Here is a 24,842-nt window from a genome sequence, read left to right on the forward strand (position 1 = left end):
AGGTGCTGCTTTGCAGTTTTTATGTTTTTCCAAAGATGCACAGAGACATCCTAACATTGTTACAGATTGAGTGGCATTATAGCTGTGATTTGTTTATTCTGCAACTGTTTGAACACATTAGCTCCTGGAATTAAGATTTATACTGTAATTTGGTGCACTGTTAGGACTGCAGCCCTGTAATATGAAGTTAATGGTAATGCTGAGCTTACACTGGAACTAGCTGGAGGAGGAGGAGAGTAACAATGAATTCCTATGAACATGTGACTCAGAGCGGGCAGATATTCCAAACCACATGGTCTCTTAGCTTACTTAAAAACTGGCCAGTCCTATAGCTGGCTGATCCAGGGTAAATTAAGAAATTAGGGGGTGCCTGGGTGGCTCAGTCGGTTAAGCATCCAACTCTTGGTTTTGATTCAGGTCATGGTCTCCTGGTTGTGGGATTGAGCCCCTCCACACCCAGTGTGGAGCCTGTTTGGGATATGTTCTCTCTCCCTCCCCCTCTCCCCCTCTCCCCCTCTCTCCCTCTCCCTCCAACTTAAAAAAGAATATATACCATATCTGAAAAAAAATGAAATGAGGTATAGGTTGCCTAGACTCTTACTAGGGCAGTTTATACAGGGATAGGAAGTGGCTTGCAAGAGGAAAGAACTGAGAGAACAGCAGTACCCTTTACCATATCCATGGCCTAAGAAGCTTTCATCTTTCCAAGCTTAACTTGTGCCACCACTTCCATTTGAAGATCTTTCTAGTCTTTGTTGTTCTAAAGCTCATTATACATTTAAATGGAATGGAATCAAACAAATGTTCTCCCTAGAAGTTACTTGAGCTTTATAAAGATGGTAATCTTCAGTTATCTGGTTTGTATGAAAACTGATTTCACGCTAGGACAGAAGAGAGTAAGGGAGAAGACTGCAAGTAAAGGGAAAACATATGAAATGATTGAATCCCTGAAGTGTAGCCTCTGGCTTCTCTTTTGTAGGAAGTGTAAGAGATGGTTGCCCTCTTGGGAGCTTTTGGCGTAGCTCATGAGGCAAGGCATAAATACTGCTAGGAGGGGATGAGTAACTATTAAAAATGTTCCTGTACAGAACAAGATTAATGAGTAAATGGGGGCCCCAGGGCTGGAAGAGTCTACGAAAGTGCTGTGAGAGAAACTAATTTGGTTTCAGAAGTTGTTTTGGTTGGGAGTGGAGTGATGCCAAGGTGAGGGGAAGGCAGTGTTCAGTGTGGAACTACCAGCAAAAGGTTGGGTGTCAGTAGGTCTGCTGGAGAATATAGGCTGAAAAGAGACATGAGGGCTGACAGAATTTTGTGATACTCTGGGAAGAGTAGTAATTAGTTAGACCCATGTCAGGCAGTGCAGTTCTTGAGTATTTGAACGAAAACATTTTTTTAGTATTGTACTAAAGGATTGTGAATTTGGGAGCTTGACAGTCCTACTTGATGCTTTGTTTACTGTTAAAAATGACTCTTTGCAAGGCAGAGTGAGAACGAGATGTGCATATCAAGACTGATGGTGTGGGAAGTTTAGAACATAATCCTTGGCCCAACATAGTGCCTTTTGGACATCTAAGCAGTATAGACTGAATGCTGTCCTTACTGTTGAGCTGTCAGTGGATATGAGCCTTATTGGTGGCATAAAAGAGTTGGTCAGGATGCTCTTATTGGATGGAATTCCAGTGTGGGACTTGATTTGAGTGATAGTTTATGTAACTCCTGGATGGTATACTTGTTGCCTTGTAGTATTTTACACCTTGGCTACATCTGATCTGTGTCCCAAAACCGAGAGGCATTTTGTGGGAAGCATATAGAATATAGTTGCTTACAACAGTATCTATTTCTACATTCTGTGGTTCCCATGAGTTTTTGACACTGCTTAACTTAAAAATTTCAGAAGTACTTACTGAGCACCTTTCTGTGCTGAGTGTGCTTTTCTACAACTTCTTTTACTTATTTCAATTGCTTTGCAGATAATTGTGTCCCAGGAGGCTGTTAGGATGGGTGGGAATACAGAGAGCTACACTGTCACAAAACTGTATTTAAGAGGAGTTTCCAGAGTGGCCTGCCTTTCCTTCTCTTCCTTCATTTCCTACTCTTTACTCCCCCTCCACATTTCTCCCTTTCCCTCACCCATACCCCAGAGATTGACTGTACATGCTCAAAAGAACAAGTCTTCAGATAAAGAAATGAAAGAACATCTGAATGGAGAAGAAAGACCTGGTCCTGAGCCCCAGGTGAACTTGAAAAATGTGTCAACTTGAACTAGTAACTATTTGCTATAGAATTCATAGCTGATGAGATACCTCTTACCTTGTATTGCCAGTGACTGAATTCTTGACAACTGCTAGTGATAGGATAGTTCCTACCCCTAGCACAGAATTTGCTTTTTCCAGTTACTTCTGTGCCTACACTAGCGTTAATTTCATAATCTGTCCTGCCTTGAGCTAGGCTTTTATTCTAGCAAACTGACTATGGGAATATCCCCTTCTAACGTCTCTCCACTGTCTTAATTACATCAGTTAGGGCTCCTCTCAGACCCCTCCTGCCCATTGTGTACAGGTAGACCAGTGAAGGTCCATTAGCTGCCCTGGGCCAGTAGAGAGCCCAAGAGCCTGAGTTAGAGATCTGGGGGAGTTCCTGGGAACCAGGGTCTCCTTGGGTGGTAAGCTCTGAGTAGACCTGAGAAAGTCCTGATAAAGTAGCCTTTCTAACTTGAAACAAAAGCCAGTCAGCTTTTTTTATTAAGGAATTAGTTTTTGGTCTCAAATCTTCCTTGATATATAGACCTGGCAGGTCTTTGTTACCTTTGCCCTTTCTATGCTTTTTTTTTTTTTTTTTTTTTTCCTAGAAATGCATGCAGGAACCAATTTTATTTCTTCTTTGGAATAATGCACAGAATCAGTCTGCTGCCCGGCACTTGTGGCTTTCCTAGCCAGACTTCCTGTACACTGCATAGAGCAGGGCAGTAGTGCTTTGGGGACATTCAAAACACACAGCTAGAAGAGTATGGCCACAGGGCTTTCTCTATAAAAAGGGGAAACATGTTCAAACTGAGAGACTTGGGCAGGTCTTGCCAGCTTGCTGAGCTGAGCCTTCACCGTATTATGAGCACAGGAGGGGCAGCTGAAACATGGGAAGGGTCAAGATCTGTATGCCAAGCCCGCTTGCTTGTTTTCTGGGAAATGTGTAAGGGAGGTTGAGGTATCTTGTCTGAGGTCTTAAAAATGACTAGTTCTTGGCTCGCAGTGAGATGGAACTGGTATGCTATTTGAAGTTGAATTTAGGGCTTCACTCTCAAGTCACCTGTGGCCTCAGGAATTTGCTGGTGTGATCTGGGAGGATTTGTTTCCTCTTTGAAATCACTTCTTTTAAAACGCTGGTTTGATTGTAACAAAGTTGCCAATGCCTCCCCTCTTCACCCTCACATACACAAAGGGTGCATTGTTCCTGTACCCAGTGTGCTCTAAATAAGACACCAAATCAGATGCAGCAACCCAGTCTTGCATAAGCCTTAAAATGTAGTTTTTGAAACAACTAGGCCATTAGCCAGAGTGGAATTCTTTAAATGGGACAGATGTCGAGAGAATGGTTTCTTCTAACTCTTTGGAGAAAAAAGCCCATCTGGGATTACAGCTTCCAGTGGCCTACTTTAAATAGACACTACTCTGGAAGATTACTTTATTTATAAATATTTTCAAACATAAAATCCCAAAAATAGAACTCAGTGAAAAGTACAATGCATGATCGTGGCCCAGTGGCTGGCTGTTGTGATGTTCTTGTCCAGCATTTGTATCTAACAGTTGATTGACCTATTGAGGTGGCTTTATGACACCTTTTACATTCATATTGGGTTTTAGGAGTTAGCTGTATTCTTAAACATGATGGAAACTGCTGTATAAAAGTCTGTAGATTTAGCAAACTGGAGAGGCTTTGTATAAAAATACCAAGATATCTCAAGCACCTTAATAGTTTTGGGGAAGAAAGGGTGCTGTTAAAATGCCCTTTTGAAATTTCTGATCCCAAATTATAGAAGACTCCTGTTCTGGTTTTCCTTGAAATAGGATGTATACTTGTGTTCAGTCTTTGTGTGGAAGGAAAATGGAGGGGAAGATGGAGCCTGGTGGTCATGTGGGTCCGTGGTGGCAGTTTCCAGCGCAATCTCTTGTGCAGGCTAGCCTGCACCTGCATCACTTGTGAGGTCCGAGGATTGGGGAGTTAGGACCAAGGCTTGGATTAGTTTACACCTAGAATGAGCTTAGCTCTTGGGGTTGCAGCAGGGAGGTGAGGTGGACTGAAAGTCTTTAGAATGTGTGTAGCATAATAGAGAATAAACCCCAAGTTTTATGGCTGTGGGGAAGAAAAGTAGTCTGTATGCTCTGTTACTGAAACAGCATATTCCTCAGGGTCAACTTTGAAAAAGAAACCCAGTAAAAAGTATCTTTATTCTCATGTTAAAAAAAGTTTTTGTATGATGATGCATTAACAATACAAAAATATTTTGAACACTACAATAGTCCTTTTCTTTTTCTCAAGACTTCTTGCAACACTATACTAGAATATATGATCTTTGGATTCTGAGAAGCCAGTGGCTAAAGTAGGAACTATGAAGGCTTTTGTTGAGGGGTGTGTGGGTATAGGAACAGCCCTTTTTCTTTGGGTTCAGGCTATATACAGTGAGGAGGAGACAAAAAAGTTAAATTAAAAGTTTGTTTTTTAAGGCTCAGGCTTGAAGCTTGGCTCAGAAATGGGTTAAACTAGGTGGTGGTGAAAACCCACTGACCACCACTAGAGGTTCTCTGGGCTCCTTGCTTGGATGCTGATGGTCCTCCTTCCTGCAGCCCCTTTGGGAAAGTGAAGCTGAAGCTATTTCAGTGCTGTAAGGTGAGCATTGGGGGTCATGAGGTTTGGTTTGCCCTCTTAAAACTGCCCAAGAGCTGGCTAGACTGACCTGGACAAGCAGGAGCTAGAACTGTGACAGAGGCTCTTGGTGTAAGGGAGGGATGCATGCTGGATTTGGGGCCATAATTTCTTTTGAGTTCAGTCACTAGTAACAGGCATGGGACCTTGGTATCTGAGCTTCTTGGGAGGTTGAGTTGCTCTTGGAAACATATCCAAGTAATACGAACTAGAGCCAGATACCTCTCACTGCCCATACTTGCCTGATAAGGTAGTGTCAGGTTATTCCTACTGCCTGTGGTAATAGGCCTAAACTTAACCTGTTCCATTTCCTCCTAGTCTTGTAAGCTCTTGAGGACAAAAGGCTTACTCTGGTCCAGTTTATGAATAACTCCTTTTCTGTCAACAGGGCTTCTCCAGGTTAAGAGAAGCATTATTGTCTTGAGCATGTGGTTGTGACCATGCTCACATGTGGTTTTGTAAACCAGCTCATTCTTGGTCCTTGAAGTGTGTGGTATGGGGAGGGCGTGGCAGTGATGGGACCAAGGAGGTGTAGGGTGGGGAAAGCAGCTGGGCTTAGTCCAGCCTATCTGTGACCTATAGTAGAAAAGCAAGGGAGGCAGGGGCATCTGGGCAGCAAGATAGAGGGTAAAAGGAACAGATGCAGGCTGCTGTAGGCACAAGGGATGCCCTTAATTAGATGACACAATGCAGATCTGATTCCCACCATTTGGCGTAGTTTGAACTGATGGCCCCGGGGTTCAGGCAGAAGTTGTGCAGCCTCGGAAGTCTCCTGGGCCCGGTCCCTGAGAGGGAGGTAACAGGGCCTCTGGCCAGTTCCCACGTGCTTTGGGGCTCTGTCGCTTCCTCTCAGAGGATGAGCCCCTGGTGGCGGCCACGTGTCCTGTACATGCTAGGCTGCCTGTCTCTGAGATTCCTGTCGTTGCAGCTGTGTACTCTGCAGGACGCTGTGGGGGGCCTGTTGGGGTCCAGGGGGCTGGGAGGCTGAGAGCAGCCGAGAGACCTGGTGATGTAGGCGCCGGCTCCGCAGGGCTAGCAAGCAGTTCTGTGGGAAAGTGGGGTAGCAGGAGGTATGAGGGCGAGTCCTGGGGGGCTGGGGACCCGGGGCAGCCTAGAGCACTGTCATCGGAAGGAACTGGGCTGGGGCAGCGGCCTTCTCCGGGTAAGTACCGAATGCATTTCTTTTTCCTCCTAGGAATAGTGAAGAGAGTTATCTGTAAACAGAGGGTGAATTCATAGTCATACACCACAACCAGAAAATGCTGTCTTTGCACAGGCCTGACCTCTTGTCCCCTCTCCCCAGGACTTGGGTGATGTGCCTGTGCCTTCACACCTAGTAGCACTGTGATTCTGCTGGGCCTGGCCCAAACCTGGAACAGGTGCAGTTCCCAGCGCAGCCACAAGGTGGCGCAGGAACCTTCTGTAGGCTAGCCCTGTGGGCTCCCTCCTGTTTTCCAGGGGAGCCATCTCCTAGTTTGGGCCTTTGAGCCCCTGCTTCACGTGTTTGTGGGGCTCATATCTGCATTAAGGCAAAGGACTGCAGTGCTCATAGTGGTGCTCAGGCAGAGCAACACAAATAGCCTCCCGACGTGTGTACATATACACACATACTCCCCAAATTCCTTTTTGCCCTTGGAGAGGAGCATGTAGGCACTTTGAGGGACTGGACAATATTTCTTAGAGTCCATGAGGAACTACCAGGCATGGCCTCAACCAGGCAAACTTTTGCCATGTGGTAAGCATACCTTCTTTTCACACAGGCATTTCTCTGTTGTATGGCAAAACACACATTTAGTGCCCCAGAGCCTGGTATGGCCCTTTTGATAGGACAGCCCAGGTGTACCCCTGTTCCTGTCTCCCTGCCTCTCCCATCCTTTGGTCTCAGTACAAGCCAGGTGGTTCTCTACTATAGTCACCTTGATTTTCTTAGATTTAAGCGTTCCGGATAATACAAGCAGGAATCCCAATTTGAAGAAGTGAGGGAACTGGTGGACCATGGTGAGTTCTAGGCCTGGTAGCAGGGGCTTAGGTCACCTGAATGAGGTGGATGATAAGGCCTGCTGTGGATATGCTAAGCTTAGCGTCAGACCATCATTAACAGAGGACTCCAGGCACTAGGCACCAGAACTACCTTCTTGAATCTGTCTCTCCACCTCATCCTCCGGAGGGCAGGTGCTCCCCAGTGTGTGGTATGCGATGGGATGGGGTACCAAATGAGGGCTACAGGCCTAGCAGAACATGTGCAGAATCGGGGAAGCAGCTTGAAGCAAAGGGAGGATGGTGGTGGGGACAAACCCACCTGCACGGACCACACCAATCCGTCTGCTGGTTGAGGCCAAAGCGAGCACGGCATTTCTTAGGCGAGCCAGGGTCTGCTCACAGCCATGCCAGAGGGGCAGAGCAGGGCAGAGGGCGAGCAGGCAGGCAGCAGGGCAGAGCAGGGCCCAGAAAGAAGAGGTAACATCAGTGTCAGCCAGTCACAGATACCCCATAGGTCCCATGGGCACAGGGCCTTGCCATGGCACAGCCAGCCCCGGTGGGAGCCCCGAGACCCAGAGCCAAGGTATCAGGAAAGGTGGACACCTAGCTAGGCGGTAGAGGCAGTGGGAAGAATGGTGGAGGTGGGGGAAGGAGGGGATCCTATCATGTTGGCTCCTCTCAGGTTGCAGCACAGGAGCAGTGGGAGAGGAGCCCAGGGAGGCCCACGGTGATCCAGCCTCTTCTGCCTCACTGCCCCCCTCCCCCAACTCCCTGCGCAATCTGCCTGACCCACATCCCCCTCCTGCTGTAGCTTAAACCTAGTCTACACACATTTTCAGATGGAAACTAAAGCTGTGTGACTTCTGGACCTAGACATGGCTGCACCTCCACCCATACAGACTGCTGCCCATTGTGGCAGAATCGTAGAGTCCATTTCTCCTAGCAGCGCTAGCAAAGGTAGGAGACGTGTGGCAAGGCAGTACACCAGTGTTAACTCTGGTCAAAGAACTCGGTACAGCTATTCTTCACAAGGGTATTTGACTTACGAGAAGTTGGCCTTGTTTCCAAAGGGCCCAGGCCTTTGAAGGTATGTGGCTCAGTACTCTGTCCCTCCCTCTGGGCCAGAGCAGGGTGCTCATGAAATGTGGGCCTGGAGGGGAGTGTGCACTGCTGAGGGAAAGCCTCACCTGTGTTGGACTCCTGGTGCTTTTCTCGTGACCGCCTCTTTTTCTTCCCCTGCAGGGAATAAAGGGAGGGATGCTTGGATCTGGAAGGTGGTCCCTTTATAACTCCATTGAGTGAGTGGTTGGAAGACCTGCAGCCTTACTTGCCTGTTGCTGAGATTCTGGGTACATGATCCCTTCTACATGGAAGGCCTAGTATTTGACTGCAATTTTTACCAGGGTACCATGGGAGTTAGAGACGACTCCTCCCTCTCCCATGCTGGTCTCCATTTTGAATGGAGAAGACTTACAGGGCCCCATACGCCCCTCCTGCCTTTGTGGCCAAATGCTGCGCAACAGCCCTGAGGGGGAGTATGTCCTAGGTGGAAAAGAGGGCATGGGCCTGCCTTTTAGGGCAGCTTCCCTTGTTTAGCTGGCTTTGGAGCTGGCCAGGTGAGGCCTTGAGCCCTATACTGTACCTGCCCTCTGTATCTGTGCTTTCAGGACAGTGGTCTGCCTTTCCCCGTTGAGACTGTGGCCCGGGGCATGGCACCTTGAAGGTTCCCCTACCCATCCCTGTCTGTCATCGGACACTCACATAGTTGTCCCGCGCCGACCAGCCTGGATAGAGCTGCATGTGCAGCTGCCTCTCTTTTCGGGCCAGCTCATAATACTTGGCCTGCTCTTCCCGAGACAGCGCGTGCCACTGCAGCGGGAAAGGAGGGGTAGAGATGGTGGTGCATCAGGGAGTCAACAGGCAGCACCAGGGGACAACCCTGCCAGCCCACCTGCCCGTGGCCTCACCCTGCGGCCCAGGATCTGGTTGATGGCAGCACTCTCCTTGAGTGTACACTCTGCAATGACCTTGGCTCTCATCTCCTTCATGTACAGCATGAAGGCGTTGAGTGGCTTCTTGATGGTTGGCTTCTTGGCCTCTTTCTCTGCCTTGGATTCTGCCTGTGTCTTCCTGAGAGGCACAAGTCCAGATCACACAGGAGCCCCCAGTATCCAGCTAAAGCTACTACCTTCTTCTAGCATGTGTCCAATGTGTGTGCCAGTGCATAGAAACTAGGGTTTTGTAAATGGTATCTTTGTTAGTTACTCCAAAATGGGTGATCAAAACTAAGTAACTTCCTTACAGAAATACTGCACCTAAGTGAGAAAAACCTGTTTAAGGACTTCACAACCCCTCCCCTGTTGGCTCAAACTAAATCTTTGTTCCACACCCCATCCATTCCCTCCTGCTTCTAAGGATCAAAAAACACTGGTCAGGGGCACCCGGTTGGCTCAGTCGGACGAGTGTGTGACTCTCGATCTCAGGGTTGTGAGTTCAAGCCCCACAATGGGTGTAGAGATGTTTAAATAAATAAACTGAAACAAAATAAAATTCTGGTCAGTGGCAAGAACAAGATGGCTTGACCAGAGGGCCTCTCTGGCAGTCCCTGGAGTTTCTAGGCAGCAGGCATGGAGCCTGGCAGGAGGAATGTTTTCCCTGGCAGATCAACAGATGGGAGCCTGAGATCTGCTCGCGTGTTCCCCTCCCTCTTCCACACTGTGGGCCTTTTCACTCACAGGCTACGGTCATATGGCTGCAGCTCCTGCTTGCCTGAGGGAGGTACGATAGCCGGGTGGGGGATGGCTGCAGGGTGACCAGGCACACCGGAGCCTAGCATCAGGGATGGGTGGGTGAACCTAAAGGCAGAAGGAGAGTTAAAATTGAGCCAGGAATGTAGAGTCCAGAGCTTTGGACACACGGAGCCGCCTGCACAGTACACGATGACAGATGAACAGACACCCCACCTCCAGTGGCTGGCACACGAGTACACAGATACACACCAACACAAACACCTGCTTCCAGAATGTTACAGACACCGCAGAAATCTGTATACATGTCATTCAGGTGGTTACTAAGTCCTAAATAGCTTTGAATCTGTTCCCTTACCTTGTGCTTTCACCAGCTCAACCTCCTGAACCTGTAGCTACCCCGTGAGCTTCCTTACTCTCCTGCTTGAGCCCTGCAGGCCTCCACACAACTCCCAGAGTGACCTTTTAAACACTTGAGTGCTCTTGGCCCCTCCTGCTGAAACTCCCCCCGTTGCTCACAGAATAAAACCCAGGCTCCTCCGAAGGACCTGCCCTGCCTTGAATGAACATCTCTGCTGACACTTCTTAGCTCCATCTTTTCCCCTGTTTTCCATCACTTTCCATTCCTAGCCATCCCCAACTAGTGCTGTTCCCTTTGTCCCCTGTGCTCAGATGTCATGAAGTTCTTCCAATCTGTGTCCCTGCCCTGGCTGGGGTCTGGTTAGGGTTTTCCCGTCTCCCAGATAGCCCATTCAGCTGTCAGTGCTAGGTCCATACCTCCCACCCTGGGCTGTAAATTCCAATAGGGCTGGAACTGTCTGCTGAGTTCCTTATTCCACACCAGGTCTGAGTCTGTTACTGAGGGAGTGTGCAAAGTGAAGGGACACAAACGTATACACACATACCTTTTACTTCACTTTTTTGTTGTTCTGTGGAAACCACCCTGCCCTTGCTCCTTTCTCTGAGCAGGCAGTCCCCAAGGGCCTACTGTCACAGACCCATGTAAAAGGTGATGCCTCAGCTTGGGCAGAGCTCACGGAATGCCCAGGAGAGTTGGCTTGTCCCGCCCTTCAGCAGGGATGCACAACACAGGTGAGTGCACACACACCTGCACATGGGCTGATTCACGTGTGCAGAGGCAGGAGCACAAGCACGGGTGTGCACTCACTGGCCCTGGCTGCTCTAGGGTGCTCGGCTGCATGGTCTGACCTGGGCTGAGGCCTCTGGCTCTCCCACCGGCTTCATTCTCAGGCACAGGGCAGCAGGGGGCTGCAGAATGACAGACGGACGGATGGACAGACAACTAGCACAGGGCAAACACGGGCCTGGGCACGGCCTCATGTGGGCTCTGAAGCCTGGGCAACAGGAAGCAGGAGCCTGGCTGCAAGGTATAGGACTCACCTGGGGTAGGGGGCGCCAGGGGCTGCAGTGGGGGCAGGGAAGTGCTGTCTATATCCGCAGGAAGGGGACAGGGGGTAGAGAGGAGGGCTGGGCCTGTGGTTGGGAGAGACAGCTGTTAGCAGTCTGGCTACTGGCCAGATGTAGGGAAAGACTTCCCCACCTTGCTTGACCCATAGGGTATGGCAATTTGGCCTCCACTAGGACTCCTCCAGCATGTATATGAAGCATCTGCCACTAGAGGGCAACCTGTGCTGCCCGTACTTCCCTCTACAGACTTGTACTGGTGCTTAAAGGGCAGAAATGGCAGTATTCTCCTGGGACCCAGCTCAGTAGACACCCCCCCACCCCCCCACCTCCCCTACCTCCAGCTCACCTCCAGCCTTACTTCCTAAAATTTCCTCATCAGCACAGCATTGATACCTGTCCTAGGGCTTTTGCAGTCACTGTTGACACTGACTGTTCTGCCCGCTTTGTTCCCTTTCAACTCCTGGTCTTTGTTCAGCTCTTGCTTGGCTAAATGACTTTTTTTCCTAAAAGCCCTGGAAATCCCAGGCTGGATGAGGCACCCCTCTGGGCTCTTACAGTCCCCAATAAAAGCACTGCTAATACTGCCCTGTAATTGTTGGGTCCCTGACCTGGGTAGTACACCCAAGGATTGGCAAACCCCAATCCTGGGAGTATCTGTGGGTATACTCCTGACTGGTACTGAGGATGGAGCACTGTCCAAGGAGAATCTGGGAATAGAAGAGTGAGCTGAATATGGATAAAGAGCAAGTGGAAAAGGGCAGGTGGGCCTCAGGTTGGACCTCTGGGCTTCCCTACCTTCCCGGGAAACCAAGATTTCCTGCTGTGGGGTGCTGCCCCACCCTGGAGAGGCTAGAGGCGCATCCAGAACACACTGTGGTTGATGAGCAAAGGACCAACCAGCCCGCCAAGACCTGGCTCCAGCTCCAGACCAGCCCTCTGGCCCACACCTAGGTCTACTGACTCGAGGTTCAGGCTGGCTTTTGCTGGCCCAGCCATCACTGACCCTCTAAGCAAGCTTTTCAAGGAGCCGGCCAGGGGCTTGGAATCAGGCAGGCACCAGAGGGGGCAAAGAACACTGTTCCTCAGGAAGCTCAGCCAAGGGACCAGTCCCCAGTAGGCACTGGGATGAGTGTTGTATCCCCCCTGCCCACCAGGTGGCTGAGAGGCAACAGCCTCTTGGGACCATTCATAATGCCCCTCCCTGCTCAGGTGGGCCTGCCTTTTCTTCCTTACATACTCTCCTAACCCTGAGTGGCTTGGTGCTCCCCACCCCTACCAAGTCTCTCAGACATTGAGGCAGATGTTGAATGCAGGAGGTCTCGACCAGGAGCCAAGGGCAGCGTGCTGGGCTACATGGGCAATGAACAGAGCTGCCGGGCAGCTCCTGGTACAGACGCAAGACCTGGCAGCGGGGTGCTGTGAGAAGGATGGAGAAGGAAAAGGAAACGGCAGGTACGGGTTTCCCCAGCGCAAGGTGCCCTCTTCCCACTGGGTTCACACTCACCAGCTCACAGTGTGGGGAAGCTGTCCCATGCTGCCTGAGGTCAGAGAGTAGAAGCCAGAGAGGTCAGGGGTCTGCAGAGGCCTGTGAACTCCTACAGTGGAGAGGGGCCGAGTAAATGATCTATCCTGACCTGGAAGCCACTTCTGCTAGTTACTGCCTCCTAGGCCTTCCTGTGGGGCCTCTCCCACCTCCCATTAGCTAGAGGACCAGACATACTGGTTTGTTGAGGACTGTTCCAGTGTGATAATGGTTCCCCGTTTATAGGCTAGGGAAGCAAGGGCAGAGTGGCAGGGTGACTAGCCTAAGGATACAGGCTGCCAGTGGGAGAGTGGGAGAGCTGGAGTCACTCAGGAGTGGGATGGCTGGGCCTCATCATGCCCCTGCCCGCTGCTGGTCTTCAGCTGGGGCCTCTAAGCTGGGGGCTCTGGCCTGGCTTTCTGGGCAGGAGGCAGGCCCCCTGGCCTGGACAGCCAGGGTTCCACTCGCCCCCTTTGGCTCCCCAGAGTTGAGTCAGCAGGTTTCCCACAGCCGACAATGGCTGATTTCAGAATGACTTTCCCTGAGGCTGAGGTGAATCAGCCATCACAACCACCACTTTCCATTTTCTCATTGAGGGGGGGGGTGGGCAGGGAGGGAAGGATACAGGTTTTACAGTCTTCAGTTTTACACAGATTCCTGCTCCCATATACTGGCACTGGGAGGTCATTCAGGATGTGGGCTCCTACCTCAACCCGAAACCTTCCAAGTTTGACCTAGTACCACCTGCTCTCAGGCTCCCAGGCCATCTTTCTGGCATTTTTCTTGGGGTTTTGAGTTTGCCCAGCCCCAGGCTTTCCAGTTGTTAAAAAGGGGCTAACCCCCCTGGACCCAGAAGCCTAGGACTTGGCCCCTAGGCTCTGGGACCGGCAGGCCCCTCCCCTTCCCAGATCCATACCTTGCTTCTGGCTGATGTCGGCTGGTGCAGGTGTAGGGTGTGGGCTGCTGAAATGTTCATAGAGAGGAGAGAGCTGTGGGACGCTGTGGGCTGGCTGACTGGCCTTGTTGTGCTGAAAAATGAGGAGGGAGGGTGTGAATGTGGGGAGACCCGAAGGAGGAAGGCACAGGGCTGGGGGCATACATATAAACAGAGCCCCTTTTAGCTGTGTGGGTAGCCCAAATGTCAAAGGAAAGTGGGGGTGGTTAAAACCACAGGCCTCAGGGGAAGGGGCACCACTCAAGACATCCTATGTCTAGTGGCCCTGCCCACAGCCCCCCAGACTTTGCTCAAGCAATCCCATCACCTACAGAGTCTCTTGGTTTCTGTATACTCAGTTCCAGGAGGTGCACCTCTCCTGTCCAGGAAATTTCCTGCCTCTAGGTCTGAGACCACCCCCCACCCCGCCACCATTTCTCTGAGGCCCTGTGGCTTGTATGGGGGCGCTTCTCATACCCTCCAGCCCCAGACACCAGGTAATGGTCTGAAGACCTGGCTTACCCCAAGACAGCCTGGAGTTCTTTTTCCTACTTCTCCACCCCCAGACTTGGGGGTCCTAAGTCTGACCCTCTGTTCCACCTCAAGCTTAACAGGATTTGTGGGCACAAGGAAGGTTCCCATTAGCACTCTAACTCAGAGCAGGTGGGTCAGGTGGGGCCAGGCTTCCTCCAGGGCCGACCCACCCAGCCCCCACACTTCCTGTCTCCTCAGCAATACAGGACTCTTACTTTTCTCACTAGTCACATGGATCTGTCAGGAGATGACTCATGCTGGGAAGGGGGCTCCCCGTATGACCCAGCCACAGGGAGGTGCTGCTTGGGGCCAAAGCACAGCTCTGCACATCCCCAGTGCACATCTGCACAGTCCAGGACCCTGGAAACATCATCTACAATTGAGGCTCAGCTTCCACTTGGAAAAGTTCACCTGGGGGGATTCTGCTGGCTAGGAGCACAGATAAGTGTCTTGACTCCTGGCACAGAAGAAACGGGACAGCTTTGGAGCACGACAGCCATGAGAGGTTGTGGCCTGGGCTCCTTCCCATCCTGTGGGTGAATTTAGCCAGACTCCTTAACATCTCTGGGCTTCAGTTTCCTCTCTTGTGTAATGGATGGGGTTCACGCTCCCTGCATCACTAGGTTTGGGGAAGCTTAGGGTAGCTTATGGTGAGGCACAGGTCCCTTGGGTTTGGCAGTCTGTGGTCCAGGGTGAGGTGAGAAAAGGCCAGGTATGAATTGTGACTCAGCCAAGGTGTGAGGCTTCAGGGGGATACAGGCTCCCACACTTCCTGGCAACTGCCCTGGCTGCCCTCTTCCCCACATTCCTGCCTCCAGGGGAGCTTGAGGCTGGGTTCCAAGCTGCAGCATCCCTCCCGGCAGGGCTTGGGGAAGTTACCAACACCGCCCACCTGTTCAATCCCGAGCTCGTTCATCTGCCCACTGAGAACCTTACATACCAGGACCTTCTGTCCTCAGACAGGGGTTGGTGTCCCAAAAGCAGTGGCAGCTTTGTGGTGGGCATGGATGTGTGGCACCACAACCCCTTCCTGAGCACCTCTCCCTGGAGCCTTCTCTTGGCTTCCTGGGGCAGCCTAGGAAGGAGTCCCCACTGTGAGCCTGAGGAGGAGTCAGCTGACCACGTTTAGATCCTGGTTCTAACGTGTGTGGCCTTTAAGAACTTACTGTAATACCGGAGCATCTGTTTTCTTGTCAAATGGAGATGATCATAGGGTTGTTGTAAGAGTAAAGCCACAGGATACCCAAGAGCTCTATTACCCAGGTGTAGAGTCATGAGGAAGGGACGTTCAGGAAGCCCCTTACCTGCACAAAGAAATGCTACTCACAGTCCTTCCCTGGCCCTGTGGTGCTAGCCTCACATGGGCCAGACGGTTTTGGTCTGAATCCACCGGAGGGGATTTGCCTGGGGACGGAAGACCCACCTGGTAGCCTACTTGGCAACATCACCCGGGGAGGCCATGGTGTCTCCAGGCCCTGGGTACTGGGACTTTACTGCTCCTGTTCTAAGGTTTCCTGAGCAAGCTGAGAGGCTCATGCCACACTCTGGCCTTCTTTATCCCCAGAAGTGACCGCAGAGTCAGAGTCAGAGTATGTGTAGGAATGGAAGGTAGAAAGTAGGATCCTCGGGCTGGCAAGAGTGGGTTCGAAAGGCTGTGGGGTATGTGGACACCTGTGGAATCCTTCACGTGTTGACTGCCTGCAACCTGTGAGGTACTGTGCCAAGCACTTTGCAAGCCCAGGCTCATTCCCACTAGGGTACCAACAGGCTGCCATTTCTCCCATCTGTAAATCTTCATCTTCCTCAGCCACCACCTCATGTCTTGCTGCCTTTTGTTGCAAACCTCAGGAGAGCCATCGCCATCCTCGGCTTCCTGTTCTTAGTCTTGTGCTCCTGTCAGCCTAGCCAATCCCCTACCCCATCACTTCACCAAATGGCGCTTGTCAAGGTCCCCAGTGACTGCCACGCTGCTGAACTCAATGGTCAGTTCTCAGTCTTCCTCCTACCTGACCTCTCAGCAGCACTGGACACAACCGATTTCTCCCTCCTCCTTGAAAGACTTCCTTTGCTTGGCTTCCAGAATGCCACACTGACCTATTTTCTTCCAAGCTCAGAGGCCATTCTTTCTTGGGCTAATTTCTGGCTCCTCATCTTCTTCCTGACCCCACCCAAGATGGGCCCTTGGCTTTCCATGTACCATCCTTTCCAGAGTGTTCTCATCCAGAGTGGTAGCTTTAAATGTCCTCATCTGATTACTGACATTTCTATCTCAGCCCCTACTTCCCCTAGGGAACACCCCTCCCCGAATGCATACTCACCAAGTCTACCCAAAAGTCAGAAATGCTGCCCAAACCCATTATGGCCAAAGCAGAGCCTCTGGTGTGCTGCACCAAATGCTCCTCTCCGTCTTCCCCAGTTACTGGCAATGCTCTCCTTCCAGATGCTCAGACATCTTGGAGTAATCCTGGACTCTCTTCTCTCACACACGTCTCCACAATTTGTCAGGCAATCCTAATGGCTCTACTTTCAAGATAATTGAGAGCCCACCACTTCTTCCTATCCCCAACTCAGTCCAAGCCCCAGTCGCTTCCCACTCAGACAACTCCAGTAGCCTCTTGCCCTTCGCCATTCTTCCATCCAGCAAACCCGTGCCTCAGATCACACCATTCCCCTGCCCAGAGCCAGAAACAGCCTTAGATGACCTACAAAACTGTGTGTGGTGAGGCCCACTCTCTCCCTAACCTGAATGCCTCCCTCTCTTCCCTGCTCACTATGCCCAGCATTTCCCATGTGTGCTTCAGCCTCCAGCCTCCAGCCTCCTTCTCCAGTTAGTGTAAGGATACGTATTTTTAATTTTTTTATTAGAGAACACATGCACATGCAAGTGGGGGGAGAGGGGCGGGGTGGGAGAGAAGGGAGGGAGGGTGACAGAGAGGGGGAGGGTGAGAGAGGAAGGGAGGCAGGGAGGGAGAGACAGAACGAGAATGAATTAATCTTAAGCAAGCTCTAGGCTCAGCATGGAGCCTGATGTGGGGCTCAATCCAACGACCCCGGGATCATGACCTGAGCCCAAACCAAGAGTCGGATGCTCAACGGAGCCACCCAGGCACCCCAGTCTAGTGATAATTTTTAAGTGAGCCACAATGAAGTGGGCTGGGAAGCCTAGCTCTAAGGCTCCCTGACCTTTACATCAACTTCTTCACTACAGAATCCTGGGTCGTTATGCCCCTTGAAAAGCGATGAGAAAATCAGCCCTGATTACCTCACTGATCACAGATGCAAAAACTATGTTAGAATTTTGGAGAGCAGCAGCCGAAGGCCTAGGAAGCTTCCTGGAAGCCTCTGGGACCAATTTATCCTGATAGGCAACCAGGACAGTAGTAGCCAGACAGCATCAGCCCTGACCAGGCCTTGGGACAGGGAGACAGGTCAGAGACCGTTCCCTCAAGAACCTGGGACTCTGGTAGAAGGCATTCCACCATTTGCCACGCCTGGAGCCCTGGCCCATTAGTTGAAATGAACTTCCTCCAAAGATCCCTCCGGCCTGGGGGCTTTTGAGTGTAAGTAAGCTCCTGCTTCAGAGAAGGCCTTGCCATCTAAGTCCCGGTTCTGGCTCTTTGGCCCCCAGGAATGTAAGCCTGGCTGGGGAGTGGGACCGTGGGAAGGAAGTCTTAGAACCAGAGCCTGGGGTCCAAGGTGCCAGCTACAGGAGGACAGTCCCACTCTGCCCAGGAAAAGGGTGGTGGGGGGGGGGGGGTGGAGGGAAGCCTGCTTCCAGGCAGGAGAGGGTACCTCCACAGTACGTTTCTCAGCAAACCACCCTTCTTGGGGAGGGCTAGCTTTGGCCAAGAAACCATGGAGAGCCCCCTCACCTGAGGGAGGACCAGAACTGACTCTCCTTGGCCAGGCTGGTTAAGCCCCAGGTTGCAGCACAGCCAGGCTTGGAAATCTCAGAATCCAGCTCAGCCTACGGTCTCTGGCCTGGGATGAAGGTGGACAACGGGTATGGAGGGGGTGGGAGGTAGGAGGCGTTGCCCGATGGTCAGAGGGCTTATCCTGTCCACCAGCCTTCCCTGGGAACTGGGGAAAAGCCTCTAATTAAACAGGAGTCTGCAGCCAAACCCCAGGAGAGATGCCAGGTAGGCAGGGGTGGGGCAGAGAACATGCCAGCAGCTAGAGGCCCTGAGGTGGCCAGGGATCCAGGGGAGGGCACTGGCTCGGCCAGTCCTTCCCACGTTTATGCATGCTGCTCCCCAGCCTCACACTCCCTGGCCCCCTGTGTCTGTGGTGGTAGCCAGGGGGAATGTCGGGCATAGGGCCCGGTGCCCCACACCCCCCTCAGCCAGTGGAACGTCCCGCTCCACGGCCTCAGCACAAGGCTGTCCCGGGGCCAGGCTGCCCAGACAAGGTGGGGTTGCCTGGGGACTAGCATGTGCATGAGGAACCTGATGACTGGAGCTCCTCTCCTGTCCTCCCTCTGATGATACCTGCCTGGCAGGCCTGGGTTGACTGTCCCCATGGGGCCCTGAGCATCTCGACTATACAACCTCACCTCTCTTATGTGAGGGTAGAGGGCCAAGGATAGACCTGGGCACTCAGGAAGTATTCGCAGCATGGTGGAATGCATCAGCAAATCAAAGACTCAACAGCAGCCCATACTCCTTGGTGAGGACACTCCAGGATCCCCTTCTTTGCCTGTGTCTGCACCCTGTCCCCCCCAAACACATAGCCAGACTGCAGCACTACAGAGCGGGGCCAGGACCCGGAGACCCTAGGGCTGGGAGGCTGTGTCTGCTATTCCTCCTGCTATTGCATTGCTTTGACTGCTCCTAGCCACTCCAACTCCCAATCTGTTGTCCCAAAGGTGACTCTCAGCCTTCCAGGACATTCTCATTAGCCCATGGCTAGAAATTCCTCTCGTTGAGTAGGCAGGAACCAGGAAAGGGGGGGGTCCAAAGGTAGGGTGGGACAGGAGGAGGGAGAAATAAGGGACTCCGGGATAGGTCTCTTCTGCTCTGAGGTTGAGCTTGGGCCCAGCTGGGCTGCCCTGCCTCACCCCCTCGCCCCCCTACTTCCTGCAGGCTCAGGTGAAAAATAAACACAGTCGGCATTTTCCCTGCAGACCGCAGCGGTCTGCTCACAGGCTGTGTGCACCCTGAGAGCCCTTGCCACCACCAGCAGAGAAACTCCCTCGCCTCTGACGGTTGACTCTGAAAACCCCCAAACGCTTGAGCCCCACAACACTTTCCCAGTGAAGAAAGTTGCTGCTTCCTCGGGCCTCACGCCTGGGGGTGGGGGAGTGTGTGAGACCTGAGTGCCCCCCCCCCCCCCCCACCGCGCTGGCCACCTCCAGCAAGCCTCCCTGTGGAAGAGATGGTGCCAGAAGTTCCCGCCCTCCTGTTCCCCCACCCACTGACTGACACACACACACACACACACACACACACCCAGATTCTCTGTTGATTACAACTGGCAGACACATTCAGTCCGCTTTCAGCACTGAGTGCCTGTGTGCCAGCCAAAAAAATGTTTCAGGCTGAGAGAAAAACATTTTCCAATGATAACTGAGTGGTTACCATGTCTCAGGCACAGTTCTGAACACCTTACAGAGTTTAACTCCTATGCTTTTAAACAAACCTAGGATATAGGTATATTACACCCATTTGGTAGATGAGGAAACTGAGGCACTAAGAGGTCACACAGCTTGCCCAAGATCACACAATAAGTGGCAGAGCTGGGATTCTACCTACTGTGCTACAAAGGCCTTATGGTTGGTCATGGACAAAACCTGGGGGTAGAGGGGACGGCGTGCCAGTCCTCACCCCAGTTTCCTTTCTCCAGCCTGGTTGGTCAGAGTTCCCTGAACCAGTGCCTCCCTCCCTGACCCTAAAAATGCTTCAGTGGGTTCCGGGACCCCTGGGATTGGGAGTTCTGGCCACACCACCTGCCTACCTACCTGCCAGGGCTGCTGGCAACCAAGAGCCCGCCTGGTGGCAATAGCTGGACATGGCTCCCCGGCCTTAGTGCACGTGCGCCCCACTCATCCTCGACCAGCCACCATCCAGCCACGCTGGCTTGCCCTTCTCCTGCCCTGGTGCCTAGCTCCTCTCTGCCTCAGCGCCTTTACCCACCCCTCCTCCTCCCCTCATGACTTTCCATGCTTCTTCCGGCTCCTTGCGAGCCTCACTGCTCATTCTGACCTCAGTCTAAGGGTCAGACTTGCAAACGACTGGCAGAGGATCCACAGCCCAGCAGGCAGAGGTGCCCACATGGTGCAGAGGTGGGCCTGGGGGTGCCGGAGGGCAGCACTGGCTTGTTAGTCATCTCCACCTGTCCAGGTTCCGTACTCGGCAGAGGGAAGGCCTCTGGAGTCCCTGGTGCTCCAGAACCTCTGCGTGCCCCACCCACTCATCCGCCACGGAGCCGACTGCAGTCACCCAGTTCCTGGCTCCTTGTTCCCTATGCCTGTGTTGGAGCTGGAGAGAGACCAGTGGGGACGAGCCCACAGGAGTGGCAGATCCACACCTCAAGCCTCATGCTCATTCCTGGGCAGAAGCTGACTGGACAGAAAGGTGGGCTACTGATACAGTATAGCCTGGGCTTCAGTTCCGTGGCCCAGCGGCCCTGCACAATTCCACACACTGGCCGTGCTCAGAGCCCCCTATAGCTCTCCCTTCTCTTCCTCACACTGTCAAGAGCCAGGCTCCAGCTAGGGCCTGGCCCTGAGCATACACTCTGACCTCGATCAGTTCCTCCTGGTTCCTCTCCCAGCTCTAGGGCCCACCAGGTAGCCCCACAGCTCCCTCAGACCTGTGTGTGGAGCTAGGGACCCACTGTCCAGCACCAGTGGTTGCTTAAGTCCCAAGGAGTCTGGCCAGTTGCTGGTGGGAAGCTCCCTCAAGGCCTGGGACCTGGAAGATGAGTGTCCCAGAAGAAAGCAAGCCCCCCAAGACTTTCCAGAGGAGACTTGTCTACGTATCAACTGAGCCCGGATTTGTGGATTCCTGCAGACCCTCCCTCTACAGATACACCCCAGCAGGGCTCATGCGGTTTTATCCCCAGCCCCCGCTCTGGGCCCTAATGCCCAGGACATGGTGCTCTCCAGAGGACGGCCCGCGAGCTCCCCGCCCACAGCGTGCCGGACGCCTTGTGCCAGACACCCGCCGCAGAGCACGGAGCCGTGGCCGTTTGGTCAGCTGAGCTGGAGGCCTGGGGGGTGGCTGGGCCACACCCTTGTGGACCAGGAGGCTTGGGTCCCACCTGCCAGCACGGTGCGTTGCCATGGTTGCACAGAGCCCTGCCAGGTGCGTGTGGCCAGTCTACCAGTCGCCCGGCCTCAACATCAGATAACAGGGCCTTGCCACAGCAGAGGTGGGGACCAGAGTCCCTGCATGAGGCCTTGGCAAACCACAGGCCTGCTCTAGACCTAGCCTGGCCCCAAGGCACCCTCAGAGCTAGCTGAACCTCACCGAGCTGAGTGGCCTGGCCCACAGCCTCCAGTGGTTTCTATGCATTCGTTTACTTGCGCTTTCCTTCTTCCTCTTTGAGGTGAACGCCCCTCAGGACAGGATGTTTTTAGAGGAAAATATAAGCTTCCGGGAGCTGCTGCAGCTGAGCTGCTAGTTGATGCTACTGACACACCGTATGTGGTGACTCTACAGCAGCCTTGGGGCTGGGCATCCCTGCCCCCTCAGCCCTCCCAGCCCCGGGGAGGTCTCTTAGCCAGCTCCTCTTCAGTGCCCAGCTGTTCAGGAGCCCACTGTGGGCCAAGGCAGGCCAGGACAATCTCAGAGCTCAGGCAGTAGGGAAAGCAAGGCTCTGCAGAAGGGGCACTAGAGGAGTTCAAGGATGTTTTTCCCCATAGGAGCAAAACCAACAGGCTGTGTAGGAAAGGTAGGAAGAAAAGAGCAGAGATGCTCATTTAGAGATGGCAGCCCTCACTAGGAACAGCCTGCTGTATGCCCAGCACACCGAGTTCTACTCCCTGACCAGAGTCTGACCAGTCTTCCCTTGTCACTTTAAGACACGTGCAGATCTTGCAGATGGGGAAAGGGAAGCCCAGAGAGGTTAAACAACTTGCCCGACGCCTCATGGCAAGTAGCGACAGATCTGGATTGGAATCCAGCCCTTTGGAATTCCTGGCCAGAGATCATCACCACTCTGCAAGAGGCCTCACAGTCCAGGGGTAGTGTGCCAGCATGGAGACCACACATGTGAACCCAGTGGTCCCCAGATTCCCTTTCCCCCACTCGGTCTCCCCACGCAGACGTCCAGCCCATAGGGGCCTGGGATCTTTGACTTTGCCAGTTAACACCCTGCCAAGAAACTTTCTTGGCACAAGCCGACTAGTGGTATGGCTGTGACCTCCACCTAGCCTGTATGAAGGATGTCTTCACCCTGTCCTCACAGGAGGTGACTCAGTTTCTCAGTCATCAATGACTAAAGGAAATGTGAGAGGTCATCTCTCCACAGGGTCTGGCCTGTGCTCATCCCTCCACATGTGAAAGCAGGGGGTAAGGATAGCTGCTGGCAACTGAGGTGGCTCTCACGAGGGCCTGGCACTGCCCAGGTGGGAGAGGCCGGAGAGCCTAGGCAGAGCCCAGAAAGGCGGAGGGCGATGGTACCTCCTAGGCAGGCGGGGGTGGAGACTTGGAGATCTTGTCCCCAGCCTCAGCCCTGCATTTCTGACTCTGATGAATTCAAACCAGCTTCTGAGGAGCAAAGACAAGATGAGGTCTCTGGTCTGTACTAGCTCTCTGTACCAGCCCCAGGAGGACAGTCCTGCCCTGGGGCCATGGTCAGGAAGCTCATTTGGGTCTAACTTTTACAGCTACTGCCAATTAAGACCCTTGGGGCTCTGCCTGGACCGAATCCAGCGGTTTATCCAAAGGGAAACAAGGCACAGAGCGGAAAGGAGCTCCTGCAGGCTTTGCTGCTCACACCCAAGCCCTGCAGGCCCAGGGTCCGCACAGGGAGGGAGGCAGGGCTGCTCCACCTGCCACAGCGGCCCTCTGAAGGCAGAGCCCCCTAATGAGATTAGTTAGGGGGTTCCAAAAACCACACCAAACAGTTCTTACAGATACTCACCTGGGTGTAACAGAATAAAAATACATGGGAGACAGGGAAATACCAAATTCCGAGGGGGTGAGGAGTGGGGAGGGAGGGGATAGGGGCAGCCAAGGGGACCCAGCTGGAGCTATAAAACCCATTTTTTTCAAAAAGGAGTGCACAGATATGTTGTCTAAGAGGCAAGGGAGCATGGAGGTAAGGGCAGGAAACACATGCCTGGGTTCAAATCACTCCACCAGCACTTCTAAGGTGCACGTCTCCCCATGCCTTGGCTCCCCATCTGTAGGCCGTCCACATCTCATGGGGTTGACGTTGGGATTAAATTAATAAGGAACAAAATAAAAGAAAAAAAGACCAAGGCTTTTCAGGAAAGCCAACTTTGTGCCAGGCTGGGGCCGCGGTCCTTGACTTCCTTTGGACTCCTGCCTGATTGCTATCAGGCCAGACTGCTGAGCTCCTGACCGGCCTTCAGTGACCAGAGCCAGGGGACTGGAGGCAAAGAAGGGCGGCGATCCAAGAAAAAACTGCTCTCAAAATGCCCCGGGAGGGCTTGCCCATGGTGCGGTGTGAGACGACACAATGACAACAGACACAACACACCCCCAGGGACACCTCAGCTTCCTCAGTCAGCCCATTCCCAGTGACTCAGGGCCTAGGACACCCTCCAGCCCAACCCCACGTCACAGAGAGGAGGGCACCTGATACAGACACACCCAACAGTGAGCTCCAACCTAAGCCAGGACCAGCAATGGAAGAGGGGGTCCACCAATGGACAGTTAAGCATCATCCTGCATCCTTTTGCCAGGCATCAAACCTGATCAATCTTAACTGTTATGTGGAAACATTTTCCAGGCCAATGTTTATTCTGGAAACCCTGGGCTCCTGCTTCCAACCAAGAAACACAACCCTTTTGGTCCTAAAAGCCCTGCCTTGTCAGACATCCAAGGAGGAAAGTATCCATCCCTGACCAGGCCCAGAGCTGTGATGTCATGCCCAGGAGGGGCACTGAGGGCCAAGTCTGTCCTTGGGGTCAGAGAATCCAGCTGGATTCAGCTCCTGAACACAACAGGAGTGGGAGTACCACTCAGCTTGGAGGCCTGCAGTGCCCCCATCACCACACACTTGAGAGCAAAGGAGCACAGCAATGGGGAACATGGGCTTTGAGGTAAAATAGACTAAGTCCAAGCCCTGATGCCAGGCACTAGCATGTTCTTAACCTCTCTGAGCCTCAAATCCCCCATCTGTAAAATGAGAGCAGTAATAGCATCTATTTTCTCAGCTTCTTGCAAGGACCTTGATACTGGGATTGAAAGCCCCAGGCACAGACCTGGCACTCGGGAAGTTCTCAACACATACACAATTGTCGCCGTTGTTATTCTCCCAACAACTATTTACTGAGCACCTACTCTGTGTCACACCCTGTGTGGGGCACTGAGATCCCCGCAGCGAGGAGGCCAGATATGGGCCTGGCCCAGTACATCTTCCCCAGCCCTTTCTGATCCAAACCACCATCCCTGAAACCCCATCTCAACATGGCCATCACCCCTTGTGGGCTCGGCAATCCCAGCGTCGTCTGTCCCTACACCCTGTGGACTACAGTCCCCCCCAAGCCCCACCCATGGGGCTGCCCACCACAGCTGGGCGGCTCCCACCCGCACAATGCTTAAAGCTGGCCAGCACGCTGTGGGGAGGCTGCCGCAGCCTGGCACAC

At 52.8% G+C, this 24,842-nt stretch overlaps 1 protein-coding gene across 6 annotated transcripts in view; it reads right to left on the bottom strand.

Moving 5' to 3' along the window:
• Nucleotides 1-4,423: 4,423 nt before the first annotated feature.
• The window catches only part of TCF7 (transcription factor 7), a 32,231-nt gene continuing 11,812 nt past the window's right edge, over nucleotides 4,424-24,842 (bottom strand). The window contains exons 4-12 of one of the 6 annotated variants that reach the window (XM_060636132.3): nucleotides 13,511-13,622; nucleotides 12,577-12,667; nucleotides 11,046-11,138; nucleotides 9,633-9,752; nucleotides 8,865-9,027; nucleotides 8,659-8,766; nucleotides 8,085-8,133; nucleotides 7,217-7,289; nucleotides 4,424-6,108 (exon numbers count right to left, since the gene is read on the bottom strand). In XM_060636132.3, the coding sequence (XP_060492115.1) occupies nucleotides 5,658-6,108; nucleotides 7,217-7,289; nucleotides 8,085-8,133; nucleotides 8,659-8,766; nucleotides 8,865-9,027; nucleotides 9,633-9,752; nucleotides 11,046-11,138; nucleotides 12,577-12,667; nucleotides 13,511-13,622 (1,260 nt within the window). In that variant the 3' untranslated portion in view covers nucleotides 4,424-5,657. Of the gene's footprint in view, nucleotides 6,132-7,216; nucleotides 7,290-8,084; nucleotides 8,134-8,658; nucleotides 8,767-8,864; nucleotides 9,028-9,632; nucleotides 9,753-11,045; nucleotides 11,139-12,576; nucleotides 12,668-13,510; nucleotides 13,623-24,842 lie in introns of all 6 variants that reach the window. The other 5 variants (XM_060636136.2, XM_060636134.3, XM_060636135.2 and 2 more) reach the window with 5 other exon arrangements.

This window comes from Panthera onca, chromosome A1 (assembly GCF_046562875.1).
Source record: "Panthera onca isolate mPanOnc1 chromosome A1, mPanOnc1 haplotype 2, whole genome shotgun sequence".
Classification (NCBI taxonomy): domain Eukaryota; kingdom Metazoa; phylum Chordata; class Mammalia; order Carnivora; family Felidae; genus Panthera; species Panthera onca.